The sequence below is a fragment of the Antechinus flavipes genome, chromosome 5, assembly GCF_016432865.1.
Source record: "Antechinus flavipes isolate AdamAnt ecotype Samford, QLD, Australia chromosome 5, AdamAnt_v2, whole genome shotgun sequence".
In the NCBI taxonomy this organism is placed as follows: Eukaryota; Metazoa; Chordata; class Mammalia; order Dasyuromorphia; family Dasyuridae; genus Antechinus; species Antechinus flavipes.
Window position 1 is genome coordinate 260551298 of NC_067402.1, and position 16751 is coordinate 260568048.

Below are 16751 nucleotides of genomic sequence, written 5' to 3' on the forward strand. Positions count from 1 at the left end.
CATGGGCTTTTTGCCTAAGCTAGTATTGAAGCAATATGAGTGATATAATAGGAAGGTTTGCTATCTCTTGACTACTTCGTGATAAGTGATAAACAGTTTGATTCTATTAAAGGTTCAATTAGTGTTGAAATCATAGATTTTTAACTATTTTTTCAAGTAAGCTCTTTCAAGCAGAAAGAAATATTAACTCACTTTAAACCTTTTTTTTCTCTGATCCTAACTCTCTAATATCAGACCTAAGAAAGGGCCAAAGAAACAATGAGGTATAATCATCTTAACCAATCTGAGAAATGTGTAGTTGTGCCATAAAGTTGTCTTACTTTGCATTTCTCTGATCAATTGTGGTTTAGAGCATTTTTTATATGACTATAAATGGTTTTAATTTCTTCATCTGAAAATTGTCTGTTTATATGCTTTGACAATCAATTGGTGAATGGCTTGTATTTTTATAAGTTTAAAACTCAAAACTTTTAAAAAGAAATGTAAATTTTTTAAATGTAACTGGAAAATAATAAATAAAAATTTTACAAAAGAGATTATTGGAACTTATAACCAGGGTAATACAAAATGGCCAAATGGCATTTGTATGGAATACAGGGCTGGATCATTATCAGAAAAATATCAGCATAATTGAGTATAATAACAATAGCCAAACTAATAGAAACTATATATCTCAATAGATGCAGAAAAAAAGCATTTGACAAAATACAATACTCATATGTATTTTTAAAAAAACCCAACAACAAGAGAGCATAGGAATAAATGGAGTTTTTCTTAAAATGACAAATATCTATTTAAAACCAATATTAAGAATTATACACATTTGGAATAAGATAGAACCTCTGCCAATAAGATCAGGAGTGAACCAATGTTGCCCTTTATCCCCACTACTATTTAATATTGTATTAGAAATGTTAGCTTTAACAATAAGTGGGAAAAAAAAGAATTGAAGGAATTAAGTGTAGGTAATGAGAAAACTATCACTCTTTGCAGATGGTATGGCATGCTTAGAGAATCAACTAAAAAAAAAAAAACTAGAATTAACTTTAGCAGAGTTGCAGGCTATAAAAGAAATGCACATAAAAAAGAATGATAACACTGAAATAACATACCAAAATTTGTGAGATACAGGCCAAACAGTATTTAAGGTAAAATCTGATTCTCTAAATTCTTTTATCAGTGAAATAGAAAAAAGAACAGATCAATGAATTGGACCTGAAACTAAAACTAAAAACAAAACAACAACCACAACCACAACAACAACAAAAGCACCTAGTAAGAGAACAAATTTTAAAAATCACTCACTAAGTACCAAATTGGAAATTCTCATAAAGAAATATGAGATTTAAAAGATTTAAAGCATAACAAAAAATATAAGAGAAGTATTAGTAATAGCTGCTTTAATGAAAAATCAATGAAATAAGCCATTGATTAGTTAGATTAAACAAACAAACAAACAAAAAGAACGGTGAAAACCAAATGTCCTCTATCAAAAAAGAAAAGAGTGAAATTATCACGAATGAAGAAATTAAGTATTAGGAAATATTTTGCCCAATTATATGCTAATAAATCTTACCATATGAGAAAATCAGTAAATATTTAGGAAAATATAAATTACCCAGATTAACAGATCAGGAAATGACATGCCTAATTAAATTAACTGTAACTTAGAAAAATAAACTGAGCAAGCCATTATTGAACTCCTTAAGAAAAAAAAATATTCCCAGTGCCACATGGGTTCATTTGGGAATTCTAATATACATTCAAAGAAAACTTCATTCTAATACTATGTTAATTGCTTGGAAAAATAGGTGAAGAAGTCCTACTAAATTCCTTTTTTGACACAAATATACCTAATAATACTATATCTATACCTAAATCAGGAAGAGCTAGAAAGAAAATTATAGACTATAAAAGGAAAATGATAAAAGCTGAAGTATATGTGGAAAAAGTGGGACATTAATGCACTGTTGGTGGAGCTGTGAACTGATCTAACTATTCTAGAGAGCAATTTGGAACTATGCCCAAAGGACAAGAAAACTGTGAATATCAGCAAGTCTGTATCCCCATGAGATTATTAAAAAAATGGAAAAGGATCTCCATGTACAAAATATTTATAGCAGCCATTCTTGTGGCACCAAATATTAAAAAGTGAACAAATACCCTGCAATAGGAGATTGGCTGGACAAACTGGTATATAAATGGGATACTATTGTGCAATAAGAAATGGTGAATGGACAGATTTCATACAAGCTTGGAAAGACTTATATGAACTTATGCAAAGTGAAATGAGGAAAAAAGGAAAAACTATAAATCACTCAGTTCTTCTCAGCAATGCAATCAATGATCCAACACAAATAGAACAAACTCAGAGAGGAAAATGCTGTTTACAGCCAGATAAAGAACTGATGGACTCTGGAGATTGGACCATACTTATTCACCTCATTTTTGTCATGGTTTTTTCCTCTTTTGATCCATTTCTTTGAAACTAATGTGATTAAAGTAAAAATAAGTTTCCCATGATAATATCACATACACAACCTATATCAACTTGCAAGGAAGGAGAAAAATTTAAAACTCAAAATCTTGTAAAAGTAAATATTAAAATTGGTAATTGTAAGTGGTAAAACATAAAATACTATTAAAATAAAGTTAATATATTCAATGAAAAGATTCAAAAATACATTATGACCATCCTTTGAAATTTAAGCTCAATGAAAATGCAATCTATTACTTTTCAATATTTTTACATTTTTATTTTATTAGTGATCTTTCCCACTCTTTTAGAATCTTCCCTTCTTTCAAATACTTTACAAAGTATTCTGAAGTACCTTTTATAATTTGTCTTTGTGTTTTCTCTGTCATGGAATTATTCTATAAGCTATCTGGTTCAGATCTAGCCACTCTTACTGAATCAGACGTTTGAACTTTGGCCTGACAGAGAACATGAGATACTGAGCTGCATGGTTTTAAATGTCCCACTATTGGTCATAATTAAAATAAAAAGTTTATAGTTCTGTTCAATTTAATATTTATTCATTGTCATTCTCTCAATTTCATAAAAAAAATGTTCACAGGATAATCTGGCTAATTTTCACATAAAACAAACTGCAAGATTATTCTCTCCTTAATGGCTTTTCCTTCCTTTTGTGAAACAATACTAGCCTTTATCTTTATCTTCAATTTTTTTTATAAATTATGTATTTTAACCTTACGTTAATCTTAGCCATAATATTTCCCCTTTTGGTAGAGATGATGTTTCCCTACTGCTGCAATTTCTGGGCTTTCCCATTTTCTTTCGGAAAATGGCTTAGTATTTAATTGAATTTCTTATTTTGGAGAGTTGATAGCTTATTTAATCACAGCAGATTATACCTGTATAAGCACTGTCTCTGTTCCATCTTCAGGCTTTCTCTTCATTTGCATTAATTTTTATGTTCACTCTGGCTAGCCATGATCTGAATGACCTTAAACAACTAATTTTGAAATTATTCCAACAATGGTAATCAGTAATTTTTGTCTGTTAGGATAATGTCAGTTTTGTATTTGGGGTTGGGTGGTGGTTGTTGAGTTTTCTTTTGGTTTTAGTGACATTAAATTGTCTTTCATGCAAATGTTAAAATCATACAAGATCCAATACAAGATACCCAAAACAGATGCTTTTTTTTCTATCAGCATTAAGCATGATGTAAATAATGAGGTACATGCTCATCTAAGGTATTTGTCAGTACTCTGTAGGATGCTCTGCACAGTGTTCAACTAGAATAGACTATATATGATGGAAATGATTTCTCAATGCTCTTGCATCAAGCCTTGGAACATGAAAAAGGACCACATTCAGTAAAAAAGAGATTGATCAAAGATTCTATACTGAAAAAATAGAAGAAAAGTTAAGTATTTTCCAGATTCTGTGTAGTTTAATGGGCAGCCCCATCTAGTTGGTTTGTCTTTGTAGATGTATATGTATGTATAGACAAACATGAATACACCAAAGCCTGCATGGGGATTGAGTGATGACAATGCACTGGTCTCAAAAGTGTTGGGAAAAGGAGATCCAGTTGGATCTCCTTTAAGAAACCACACAGCACTTCTAATAATCACACTGCCAAAAAAACTCATTTTGTGAACACCATTATTCTTTCAGGATTCATATTTTACCACAGTAAATTTTTTAAAATTCCAAACCCAAACATATGATCTCAGAAGAATCAAAATTGTAGATAATCCCAAAGATCCATAGATATATATGTGGTGAAGATAAGTAGGTGCAAACAATAATGAGTTTTTGTGTCATTATTGTCAAAGACATGCATGAACACAAAAAGAGGTGGGCTAATCTTGTATGGAAAATAAAAGCTTGCAGTGGTCCTCAAGGACCAAGGGAATGAGTCAGTGTTTCCTGGATATTTCTGAAGGATGACAAAAGTCCTGTAGCATGAGACTTAATGGAAGGATTAAAATAAGAATCAGTGTCATGAGCATTCATAATTAGATCAAGGGTCCATCAAAGTATTCTATCAGATCATGCTTTAATTTATCTACATTTGTCAATGTGCATATTCTTAATGGAAACTGAAACAAGAAGGAGCAGAAAATACATGCTAAAATCCTCATGTGTGACATCAAGATTATTTCATAAAGAGAATCAACTGAATCATGAGAGTTCAAAACTTCTATGGAATAATCTTAAATAATTTAAAATCAATAAAAACTGCAAAGAATAATCAATAAAGAATGAGTAGTACGTCCACATGAAGTGTTTTCTCTCTTGCAGAATCATAAAATTTTCTTTTCATAGCTGATGTTTATTGATATTTTTCACCCCTTTGCAATGATATTCATTTTCAATGACTGTTGTTCACTAAGTGTTCTGTGATTTAAGTTCCATGATTTAATTTTATTCCTCTAAAAACATTGCTTTTTTAAAAAATTAAGTTTTAATTATTGTACCTTTTACAGCTATCCAAGGCATTTACATTTGCTCCATTTTTTAAGAGAAAACCTGCCATTTCAAAGTTCATTGTTGAAATCGCAAGCAAAAGTGGTGTAAGGCCTTCCTGCAAAGTCATAAGATATCATTATATAAAACAAGCATTCTACATTTGTTTCAGTTCAGGCTTATGACATTTTGTCAACATCTTGTGAATTTGCTAATGACATGTTATGGTAGTATGGCACAATGGAACACTGGAGTTAGGGGACCAGATCATAAATCCTGCTTCTGTTAGTTACTTCTTATATGATCAATAAGCAAATTATTTCACCTCTTTTGGCCCTAAGTTTCCTTACATGTAAAATAATATAATGAAACTAGATACCTCTGGGATTCCTCCTAGCTATTAATATGTAATCAGAAGATAGTAAATTCAGAATTTGTAAGAGACCATTTCATATTATTCCATGGCTGTCTTCCTTTCTTGCCAATCTCATTTTATAATCAATTGTGCAAATGCCGCCAAACTTACTTCCTCAAAACTCTACCAAAATAAAGCCTGTCTGGATTTAAAGTTGACTTGTTATCTTTGCCCCATCTTCTGGGGTGTACAAACTCAAAACAACCACAACTACATCCATAGTAAACAAAAAAATCCAGGTTAAAAAACCTGGAAGAAAGTCATTCACCTAGCATTTTCCCCCTTTTATCAACCTTCCTAATATGTTCTTTGTTTTTCTCTTTCAAATATCAATGACGAAAAATAAAGCCTTTACTCAAAAAAAAAATCAGTTTTAGAAAGAAAATGATATTAAATGTGTAGTCATTAGGATAAAGAAAGATGTACTTAAGAATTTGTTCCTGTGAAAATTCTTTCTCTATGTAGTTATACTCAGTAAGAACAAATTTCAAAAAAAAATTCCTAAAAATTATGATATTTTTTCCTGTCGAATTCATATTATAAAATTTTAAATGTAAAAAAGCCTTAAGTGCAATACATGCTGGAACTATTGCATTCTGGAGAACAAACATAATATATTATGCAAAGAAGAATCTGGAGAGACAGATGTGATGAAATAGCTAACTAGCTAGCTTCAAAGTCAGTAAGACCTAGATTCAGGGCCTTCAGCTGACACATATGCTGACTGAGTGACACTTCAGTGCGCTAGGACTCTCCCTAACATCGGGTTTCTTAAATTTTTTGTGTCATGGACCCTTTCCAGAATAATGCTTTTAAATGCCTAAAATATGCAGAAAACAAACCAATTACATTGAAATAACTATAAACTTATTATACTCTTTTAAAAATTAATGGACCCTAGCTGAAGAATCCATGCCCTAAGATTAAAATACAGAGCAAGCACTGATCTAAATCAGTAGAGGGAATTTCGTAGGAATGAATGTGAATGTGAATAAATGTGACTTCATGTGAAAAATCTCTTCCAGGGTCATCAACACTCTTCCCTTCCTCACCCTTCCATTCTGCATTAGAAAATTCTGAAGGCTAATGAACTTTGATTACAGAATGAATTTAAGTTATTTCCATTAAAGAAATCTTCCATGAATAAATGAATTTAAAAATATGTGAACTGGACATTATTTGATTTTTTTAGCTGATAATCTACTTTATTATTCGACAGGCTACCTTATTTTTTGCTTCAATATCAATTTTATATTTAACCAGTTTTTCTGCCATGAATTTGGTCCGACCAGAGGCAATATAGTGAAGTGCATTGTTGTTCCTGGCATCCCCAAGATTAGGGTCTGCACCATGTTCCAGCAGGATTGTTGCACACTCCTCCTGCCGACACTCTATTGCCTGTCAATATAATAAATACAAAGAAATAATAATGTAATAAAAAATTAGTATATTCCAGCATCATTAGTGATATTTAAATAAATTAGTTAAAGCCTAACTTTTTTTAACTTATTTAGTATCTTTTAATTTTCTTAATTAAAGAAAGAAACCAAAATGCATTTCATTGAATAGCATGGTTAACTGACGCATACCTTCATTAAAGGTGTTCGATTGTCCTTATCCAGCAAATTTAGTTGACATTTTCTCTCTACTAAGAGACACACAACATCTGATTGTCCATTAGCACAAGCCAGGTGAAGAGGTGTTCTACAAAAACGAGAGAGTAGTGTGATTGTTCAATAATGTACTAAAGCAATCAAAATTGTACCATTCTCAGGATAATTTTTAATATAACATGCATTATTATTCTTATATCTAAATTGTAAACAATTTCAAAAAATAAATGACTGCTATTGTCACCTACATAAATACAAAACATGCATTGCTGGTAGGATAAAGAAAATCGTGGGGAGGAGGGTGTTGGTGTTGGGGGAGAATATATCCAGTAGGTAGATTTAGATTTTACTATAGATTGGCATGCGGAACTTTGCTCAGTTTCTGACCTTGACTGATTCACCTCTCCTGAGGTAACTTGCTGGCCCCCTTGTACTTTGGGATTAACCATATTATTGTTAAAAGAGCAGAGACCCTACTGGCATGCCCCACTACAGCTCAGAACTCATGAGTTCAAGAGATCTGCTAGCCTCAGCCTCCCTGTAACTGGGATTGCAGGTGGGCTTCACCCTGCCTAATTGTTAAGTCTAATAACTTTACCCAATAAAAATATCCATAAAAAATATTTTATCTTTGTCCAAGCACATTGACACATATATGTGCATTCTGCATTAAAGCTTGTTGAAATGCAGCAAAGTACAATTGAATTGGCTTTGTGTTGCTACAGGCTATTCCAGTACTGGAAACATTTTGGTAGTTCTACCATGCTGGAAAGGTTTGCAGTAAGGGCCTGGTATGTCTGCTATCCATGGACCAACCTAATTAATGATATAAAATATCCCTAACAACAAAATCATGTATTGCTGAAGTAATGGATGTGTATATAAATATTCATATATGTATATTTTAAATTTTTCTTGTTTTTCAGGATTCCCCTTTTGTCTTTTTTTTAATTCCTTCTTCCAGAGTGTGTAAGGTAGGTAGAGGGGAAGAGATTTCTTTCTCCCCCATCCTCCTAATTGCAATGGTTAACGTGCTTAGAGGTAGCTTGATAAGGAGAAAAAGTAGAACCTATTATGTGTCTACTAGGTCCCAGACACTGTGCTCAGCACTTCACAAATATTACCTCATTTGATTTTTGTAATAACCCTGGGAAGTGGATGTTACTATCCTCATTTCATACTCGAGGAAACTGAGAAACAAATTTGTTCAGGGTCACACAACTAGAAAGCATATGAGGTTGAATATGAATTCAGGTCTTTCTGAGTAATTGGTAGAAATCGGATAGAATTTTTAAACTGTGTTTATATTTTTGAAATTGTTTAAGCAGGAAATTGAGTTATATCTAGTGAAAGGAAGAAAACAAAACAGCATCAAATGCTTATATTAGAGGAAAATATGATGCATGGTAAGCCACCATGCTGGCTGATTGGCCCCAGGTTACTAGGGCAACTTAGTTGCTATGCATTTTAGGAGAGAAAAACAAAAAAAGTAAAGGGAAGAGAAAAGGAACCAGAGAGTTTTCAATGAGTTCACCAAGTAACTGATGTTTACAGATTCAATATTCATCATTTTGAGTATGACTATATATTAAATATAGGTAAACTTAAAACTGGTGGATAACAAAAGAATGATACTCTGTTTAGATTCAGTTGACAATGGTTCTCTGATTACATTTAAAAGCCTAGAAAAATGACTAACTTTTTTTTAACTGTCATATTGAATGGCTATAGGATTTTCATTTTTCTTTAGATTTAGAAAATATTTGTATTTTAAACCAATAGTTACCTACTCCTATTTTCATTGTCATTACTATATTTAAATAAACTATCAAAAACCTTACATGCACACACACACACACACTCTCTCTCTCTCTCTCTCTCTCTCTCTCTCATACACACACACACACACACATTTGTTTATTTATATGCTCTGAAACTGTAAATCGACCTGTCTACCAGAGGAAGGTCAGTAAAGATAAGCCAACTAAGAAATCTTTCAGTGAGCCAATTCCTCAGTTGCTTTAACCTATAAATGTTAAGCCAGATGAATAGCTCTATATACACAAGTACCATGCTAATACCTTTTTTCCCCCTGGCTTTTAGGATAAGGAAAAATATTTCATTTTTAATTTTGAAAGCTAATGAATGACTGATTTTGAAATGACATGAAAAGATAAGTTTACATCAGGTCAGAATTTCCCCCATAAATACAACAGATTTGTACCTCAGGGTAAACACAGTCTAGTGAAAAACCAATTAGACTTGGAATAGAACAGGGATCCTCCTGAGACTAGTTAACAAAATTTGAAGAAAGTCCCCAGGCTGGGATTAACCTGTCTGAAGTGCCACACTTCTCAGCTAGCTCCCCAGAAACTCAACTGGGGACCCCTTGAGCTAGCTGGTTGTGGCTGGAGCCTCATTATTATGGGCCAGAACTCTTGTATTTGAAACAATATTGATAAGACAATGGTTATCTAGTTTAGCATGGTGATCAATAGTTCTCTAAATTTAGTATGATTGATTTAATCTTACAACAAATAATGGTTCCCTAGTGATATAATGACTGGTGTATACTCAGTGTGGAGCATATAAACTGAAACAAACTCAGCCAGGGTTAGAGCCAGATTCATTCAACTTCATCTCACACCACCATGGTGGCTGACCTCCTGCACTTCCCCCACTGAGAGCGAGGCCAATCTGGAAGACTCTCCAGAAAGCTGGTTCAGCTACAGGCAAGAAAACTAGATTGTGAAGGAGATAATAAAGGATTAGGACTTTAACACCTGCCTATTCTTATGGTGATTACGCTACTGAAAAGAGGGCTGCCCTAGAGACCTCCAGAAAACCAGGAAAACACACCTCATCAGAGAGCCTTTCCCCTGTAGGATTGTTTCTTGAGCAGGGGTTTCAGTCCAGAAAGACAGTATTTTTGAGAGGAGCCCTGGGTGAGAAGGAACCAACCTCTGATGACTGCAGAAGCAGCTAGACAGAGTACTGCCGGCTGTGGACACTTGCAAGAGGGCAGAGCTCCTGGTTTTGGGTTCCTGGTTAGAGTAGAGAGTTGAAGGGAAGCTTGAGGGATCATCTGCCCACCCAAAGATTAGAGATGCTTATACTACTACTTCTTATTTTAAAAAAAATGAACCAGCAAAGAAGAAAGAACCTCATCATTGAAACATATAGAACAGGGAAGCTCAGGATTCATCTTCAGAGCATGACACTTTAGTAAAAAACAAAACAAAACAATTCTACCAAAAGAGTAATATGAAATGGCTCCCTACGCAGAGAATATTTATAGAAGAACTCAAAAAAAATTTCCAAAATCAAAAGACATTGAGGAAAAACTGAAGAAAAAATTAAAACCATCCAAGAAAAACAAGATGATTATGGGCAAAAAACTCAACCAATTAAGAAAGGAAGTACAGAGTCTCAAAGATGAAAATGACTCTTTGAAAATTAGTATCAAGAGGGGCAGAGCCCCTATGGTGGAGAGTAGATGTGGCTTTATGTGACTCCTTTCGACATTCCCTCAAATCAACATCAGATTAAGCCTCTGAACTGGTTTTGGAGTGACAGAACCCACAAATATTTGGAGTACAATGATTTTCTTAAAGAAGATAGTTTGGAAGAACTTCAGGAAAGATCAGTTTCAACTAAGCAGGGAAAGAGACTGCTGAGCTGAAACTTCAGTGCAGGTACCCCAGGGATGGGGAGCCAGAGCATTGTTGAGTCCGTGAGTTTGGGAATCTACTGTGAGGTTCAAAGGCTACTTTGTCCTAGTTACAAGCTAGTGGTTTAGCAGATTTGCTGCAAGATACCCAAAAGCAAAAGAAGAGTGTGGGAACTGAGTGTAGATCACAACATAATACTCTCACTCTTTTTGTTGTTGTTTGCTTGCATTGTGTTTTCTTACTTATTTATTTTCTTTTTTATTTGATTTCTTCTTCTTGTACTATAAGAGAATTGTATAAATATGCTTATACATATTGGATTTAACATATTGTAGCATGTTTAAGATATATTTGAATTGCTTACCGTCTAGGGAGGGGATGGGGGAAACAGAAGAAAATCTGAAACACAAGGCTATGCAGGGGTCAATGTTGTCAAATTATCCATGCATGTCTTAAAAATACAAAGCTTTATAAAAATAATCAATAAAAAAGAAATGTGAAAAAAAGAAAATACAACAAAAACTTTTTAAAACATTAGGATTATTGGATTATAGGAGATTATTGTAAATAAAGAAAAATAAATTGAAGAGATAATAAGCCTTTGAATATGTCAGATATAAAATATTTTTAGCAAATTCTAGGTTGAGGTGCATTTTCTATGATTACTAGAATCTCCTGCTCTATACAGTATTCAACATTATTTGGCCTGTTTTCTCTAGTAGTTTGGTTGAATAAGCATAGAGTAGACACTTTTTGCCCCTCCTAGCACAAAAAACTCCTACCCTCCTGACTCCAGGCATTTTAATTGAATGTGAAATTCCACTCATGGAATTCTCTTCTTTCTCCTCTCCATCCCTTACCCTACACAGCATGTTCAAGTCCCAGCTAAAATCCTACATTCTACAAAAAGTTTTTCCCAATCCCTCTTAATACAAAAATCTTCCTCTGTTGATTATTACTAGTTTACCCTCTATGGAGTATCATGTTTATACTTAGCTGGTTTCATATTGTCTCCCCCATTGAAATGTGAGTGCACTGACAGCACTCTTTTTACCATTCTCTGTATTCTCAGCTGTTAGCACTGTCAGTTACATAATAGACATTTAATAAATATTTGTTGTCTGACAATTCCCCACACATAGCACTATATCTTCACAAACTTTAATGGCTACCTCCATACCTGGAATGCTCATTTTAACCTCCTATCTTTTTCAATTCTCAGCAAAAGTCTTGCATTTTACAAAAAGCCTTTTTCATCTCCCTTAAAACTAGTGTTGTCCCTCTTAGATTGCTTGTATGTATATTGTTTATATGAATATGTTTGCACCCACTTGTCATCTTGACTACTTGGTGAATCATTCAATATGTTTTTTCCACTCAACATTGCCTTCCCTTGAGTCCATTTCCCACTTAATCATATTGCCAACAGTGGACTTTTAAGCCCCAGGCTTTCTATGCACATGTTGCTCAATAAGGCTGGAGAAAATCATGCAACCGTACTTACTAGGGCCACTATAAATTTGTGTTTCATGGCCTCAATTGGGCCCTCACTGATACTAAACAACTTTTATTTTTTTTTAATTAAAGCTTTTTATTTTTCAGCACAATGGCCCTTCAACATTAGCCCTTGCAAAATCCTCTGTTCCAATTTCCCCCCTTCTCCCATGCCCTTCCCTAGATGTCAATAGTCCAATATATGTTAAATATGGTAGAAATATATCTTAAATCCAATATATGTATACATATTTATACAATTATCCTGTCGCATAAGAAAAAAAAGAGAAGAAAAGTAAAATGCAAGCAAACAACAAAAAGAGTGAAAATGCAATGTTGGAAACCACATTCGGTTCCTACAACTCTCTCTCTGAGTGTAGATGGCTCTCATCATCACTGAACAATTGGAAGTGGTTTGAATCATCTCATTGTTGAAGAGAGCCATGTCCATCAAACTTGATCATCATATAAGCTTGTTGTTGCTGTGTATAATGATCTCCTGGTTCTGCTCATTTCACTTAGCATCAATTCATATGAGTCTCTCCAAGACTCTCTGAAATCATCCTCCTGGTCATTTCTTACAGAACAATAATATTCCATTACATTCATACACTATAATTTATTCAGCCATTCCCTATTTGATGGGCATCCACTCAGTTTCCAGTTTCTTGCCACTACAAAAAGGGCTGCCATAAACATTGTTTGCCCATGTGGGTCCCCTTTCCCTCTAAGATCTCTTTGGGATATAAGCCCAGGAGAAATACTGCTGGACCAAAGGGTATGCACAATTTGATAACTTTTTTGACACAGTTCCAAATTGTTCTCCAGAATGGTTCGATCAGTTCGAAGTTCCAGCAAAAATGTATTAAGTGTCCCACTTTTCCAATAGCCCCTCCAACATTCATCATCATCTTTTCCTGTCAGCTTAGCCAATCTGAGAGGTGTGGAATGCAATTCTTTTATATTTTACCTCCCTAAATAATGCACTATGCCACTTACCATAGCAGCTCTTCAAATCCTTTTTCATGTCTTCTCAAACCTCCCATGGTACACACTGCACCTAAAAATTAGCTAAAAATCTCAGCTCCTTTTACTAGGAAAAAATTGAAGCCATTTCCCTCTTTCTCACCTAATTCATCTAAATGACTTCTGCCACTATTTTTCCTTATCAATGAAAATGCTTCTACATATACAAGTAATACCACTCTATCTTACTCATTGTTCTTCTCACTCATCTTCAGTCTTTCATTACAACCTGGCTATTTCCCTGTGTGCCTACATCCCCATGTCTTCTCCCCCATTCCTCAAAGAAACTTTATTTGATCAATCCATTCCCACTCTCATCCTATGTCTCTCATGCCTTTTGTAGTTAAATCCCATGAGAGAGTTGCTGACAAAAGGTGACTCCACTTCTTCTCCTGTCTTTTTTAGCACTATGTCCTTTCTTCTAAAGTTTTCACAGATAATGATGGATCTCTTAATTACCAAATCTAATAATCTTTTCTCAATTGGTCATCTTTTTTTTTAAAAAACCTCTCTGAAGCCTTTGAAACTGCAATCATTTTCTCCTTGATATTCCTTCTCTCTAAGACTTGTAACACTGCTCTCTCCTGGTTCTCTTCACAAGTATCAGGTCCTCTCTGGGCTCCCTTGTTTATTAAGTTCTTACTAGATTGACCTCCTAGAAAAGAGACAATTCCTGCTCCCAGATTCTTTTGTATCTGTTTTTGTTAACCCAGTGCTTGACATATTTATATTAGGTCTTAATAAAAGCAGCAATTTATTTTCTGTCTTGATACTTTAATTCTTCACTTATCTGTTCATATTTAACCAGCTGGGCCATCTAATAAGCATAATGAATAAGAGTTCTGGACTTGTAGTCAGGAAGACATCTTCCTGCATTCAAATCTGATAGCAGATACTTACCGACCTGTGATCCTGGAAAGGTTACTTACCCGTATTTGCCTCAATTTCCTCATCTGTCAAAATGAGCTGAAGAAGGAAATGGCAAACTATTCCACTAACTTTCCCAAGAAAATTTCCCAAATATCCTCATGGATAGTCTGACACGGTCCTTTTTGACATGTCAGCAATTCAGCAGGAAGGAATGATATTTACTCTCAGGTTATTGATAAAGAATAAGTTAGTTGGATTTTGGCTAGAAGTAAAATGAAGGGGTTTCCAAATCATTAAAAATGGACAGGAAGGAGGGGAAAGTGAAGCCAGCTTGTGGGACTTAGTAATCAACCTTCAGAAGGCAAAGCCTGCCCTTGAACCTGTCCCAGGTGCTGAGGAGTTTGATTTTCCGAGGGTTAATGGGGGTGGGGGTGGGGGGAGACACGGACTCACGTGGAGGGATGGGGTGAATGTCTTAGGCTTTCCCTTCTCACCGTTCCCCCACCCCCACCCCCACTCCCAGCCAACCTTTGCTCTTACCGCTTCACCTTATCCAGATCATTTACGGAGTTTTTTCCGAGCAGCAGCAGCTGCTGCACCTTCGCTACATCCCCGCGCAAGGCAGCTCTATGGATCTTTCCGAGGTCCTTGCTCCGGATCAGGTATCCTTCGGATGGGTTGGGTATTTGGACCCCAAAGAAATTTGGCGGCTTGTTGGAGGGGCGAGATGGAGACTGCTCCTTCCTCTTGCCGAAGCTGAAAATCTTATTCATCCTGGAGGCAAACTTCAGGGCCAAGAGGAAGAACCAGCGGGGGAGTCCTTTCTCGGGCCCCTCAGCTTGCTCGGAGGGGGAATTAAAGGGAAAATTAAAGGGGGAAATAAGGGAGAATTAAAGGGGAAATCAAAAGGGGGAAATGTCAATAGACTGAGGCCGGAGGTTTAGAAACCTGTGAGCCCGCAGCAGTTATAACTGATTCAGCTCTAGAGCCGACTGCAACCTTGGCAATGGCAGGAGGGAAACTGAACCGCGCGTGCGTTTGTCAGGTCCGTGGCTCACGCGGATGCGTAAAGGGTCAAATAACACTGGTGAGAGCGCGAGCACCCGGGCCATTAGCTCTTAGTGCGAGGAGTTCAAAGCTGGAGCGCGCGAGCGTGGGTGAGCGCCAGGTCTCAAGTTGGAATTTCGGGACCCGTTCTGTGGCTTACTTTTGTAATGATGGGCAAAGCATTTCCTCCCCGAGATTCGGTTTCTTCTGTAAAATGAAGACATTCTACTCGATAATCTCTTGCAGCCTTTTAACAATTCTGTAAAGCTGAAGGCGGTGCCCAGCCTGAAGAGGAGCACTCTAGGGGCCCCATGGACAAATGCAGTTCAGTTGCCTCTTGTGATTCTTCCTTCTCTATTACTGCCTTCAAATGTGTCGGGAAAGGATTTGTACAGGACAGGCAGCCGGACAGCTGGTCTCAATCTGGTAGTCCTGGGTTCGAATCCATCCTCTACAGAAGTTAAATTGCCTTATTGATGCTGTTATTAATGCAGAGGGCAGGAGGGAGGAGGGATTCCAGCAATTTAATGGAAAAAGAGGTAAAACTTTTTAGTTGAAAGTGCTGCTTGCACTCCTAAGCTTTCTTTTGTCTTGCCCCTTCATCCCTTCTCATCTCCATTTCCTTACCTCTTTCTCCTTTCCACCTCCCCTTTCTTTTTCGGTTTTCCCCTTTCCCTTTTCCTCTTCTCCTTTCTTTCCCTCCTTCTTTCTCCTCTTACTACTTTTCCTTTTCCTAGTCTCCCTTTCCCTTCTCTCCCCTGCCTTTTCCCTCTCTTCCTTTTCAAAAAACCAAATTATTATCTCATCCTGTGGGTCTTTTGATCTCAGCAGGGATTATTTGTGATCCAGTTTTTAAATCCGTGGTCAACATGTTGGCTATATTTATGACATGGATCGGCAATATCCAAGGGATAGATTCTATAATGTTTGTGTCTTACCTGATATCCTGTAGAGAACTTCAATATTGTCTCTAAATTGCATAAGGTGTTTTATAACATTTTCTAATATTTAGCACCATGATATACGTTGAATAGATTTGGACAAAAGCTGGACTAGTGGGAATACCCATTGAATAAGTAATAGATTCCATATCATATAGATAGATAGATAGATACACACACACATATATATGTATATATATATGTATGTATTATACTACATATAGGTTGTGGACAGAAAGTTAGTCATAAATAATATAATTATTTGAAAATATATATGGTTCTTATTGGGGACGATGTATATTTAGAATAAACCAGTAAATCTAGTTTGTTAATACTCAAATATAGAGGCAAATCATTAATTAAAATTTAATGTCACAGATATTTGGCTCACACCAAGTATGAATTTTGTAGAACTTTTAATGAATACAGATGAAAACAAACCAGATGAAAATGGACAAATAATTCCTCTTACAGTTATTGGTGATACTAATAGTTCCCACATAACTAGTATTTTATGATTCATATAGTGCTTTATATATTTTATTTCTATTTTAACTACAAATTTACAACAAATAGGCACTTCAAGTATAGTTATCATTCTTTCATAACTAGGGACACAGCTGATAAATGAAAAGGGATAGATTTGAACCTAGTAGTTTGGGTAGCAAATTTAATAAAGCCATTATTTTGAAGTTTCTCTTTGTTTATCCTACTTATAAGACACATGTATATTGT

General features: G+C 35.2%; 1 protein-coding gene across 1 annotated transcript in view; it reads right to left on the minus strand.

The window, feature by feature from the left end:
- Window positions 1-14801, minus strand: part of LOC127538754 (ankyrin repeat domain-containing protein 7-like) — a 39702-nt gene extending 24901 nt beyond the window's left edge. Inside the window, exons 1-4 of the mRNA XM_051962496.1 lie at window positions 14569-14801; window positions 6944-7058; window positions 6579-6752; window positions 4951-5057 (exon numbers count right to left, since the gene is read on the minus strand). Of these exons, the coding sequence (XP_051818456.1) occupies window positions 4951-5057; window positions 6579-6752; window positions 6944-7058; window positions 14569-14801 (629 nt within the window). The remainder of the gene's footprint in view (window positions 1-4950; window positions 5058-6578; window positions 6753-6943; window positions 7059-14568) is intronic.
- Window positions 14802-16751: the final 1950 nt, after the last annotated feature.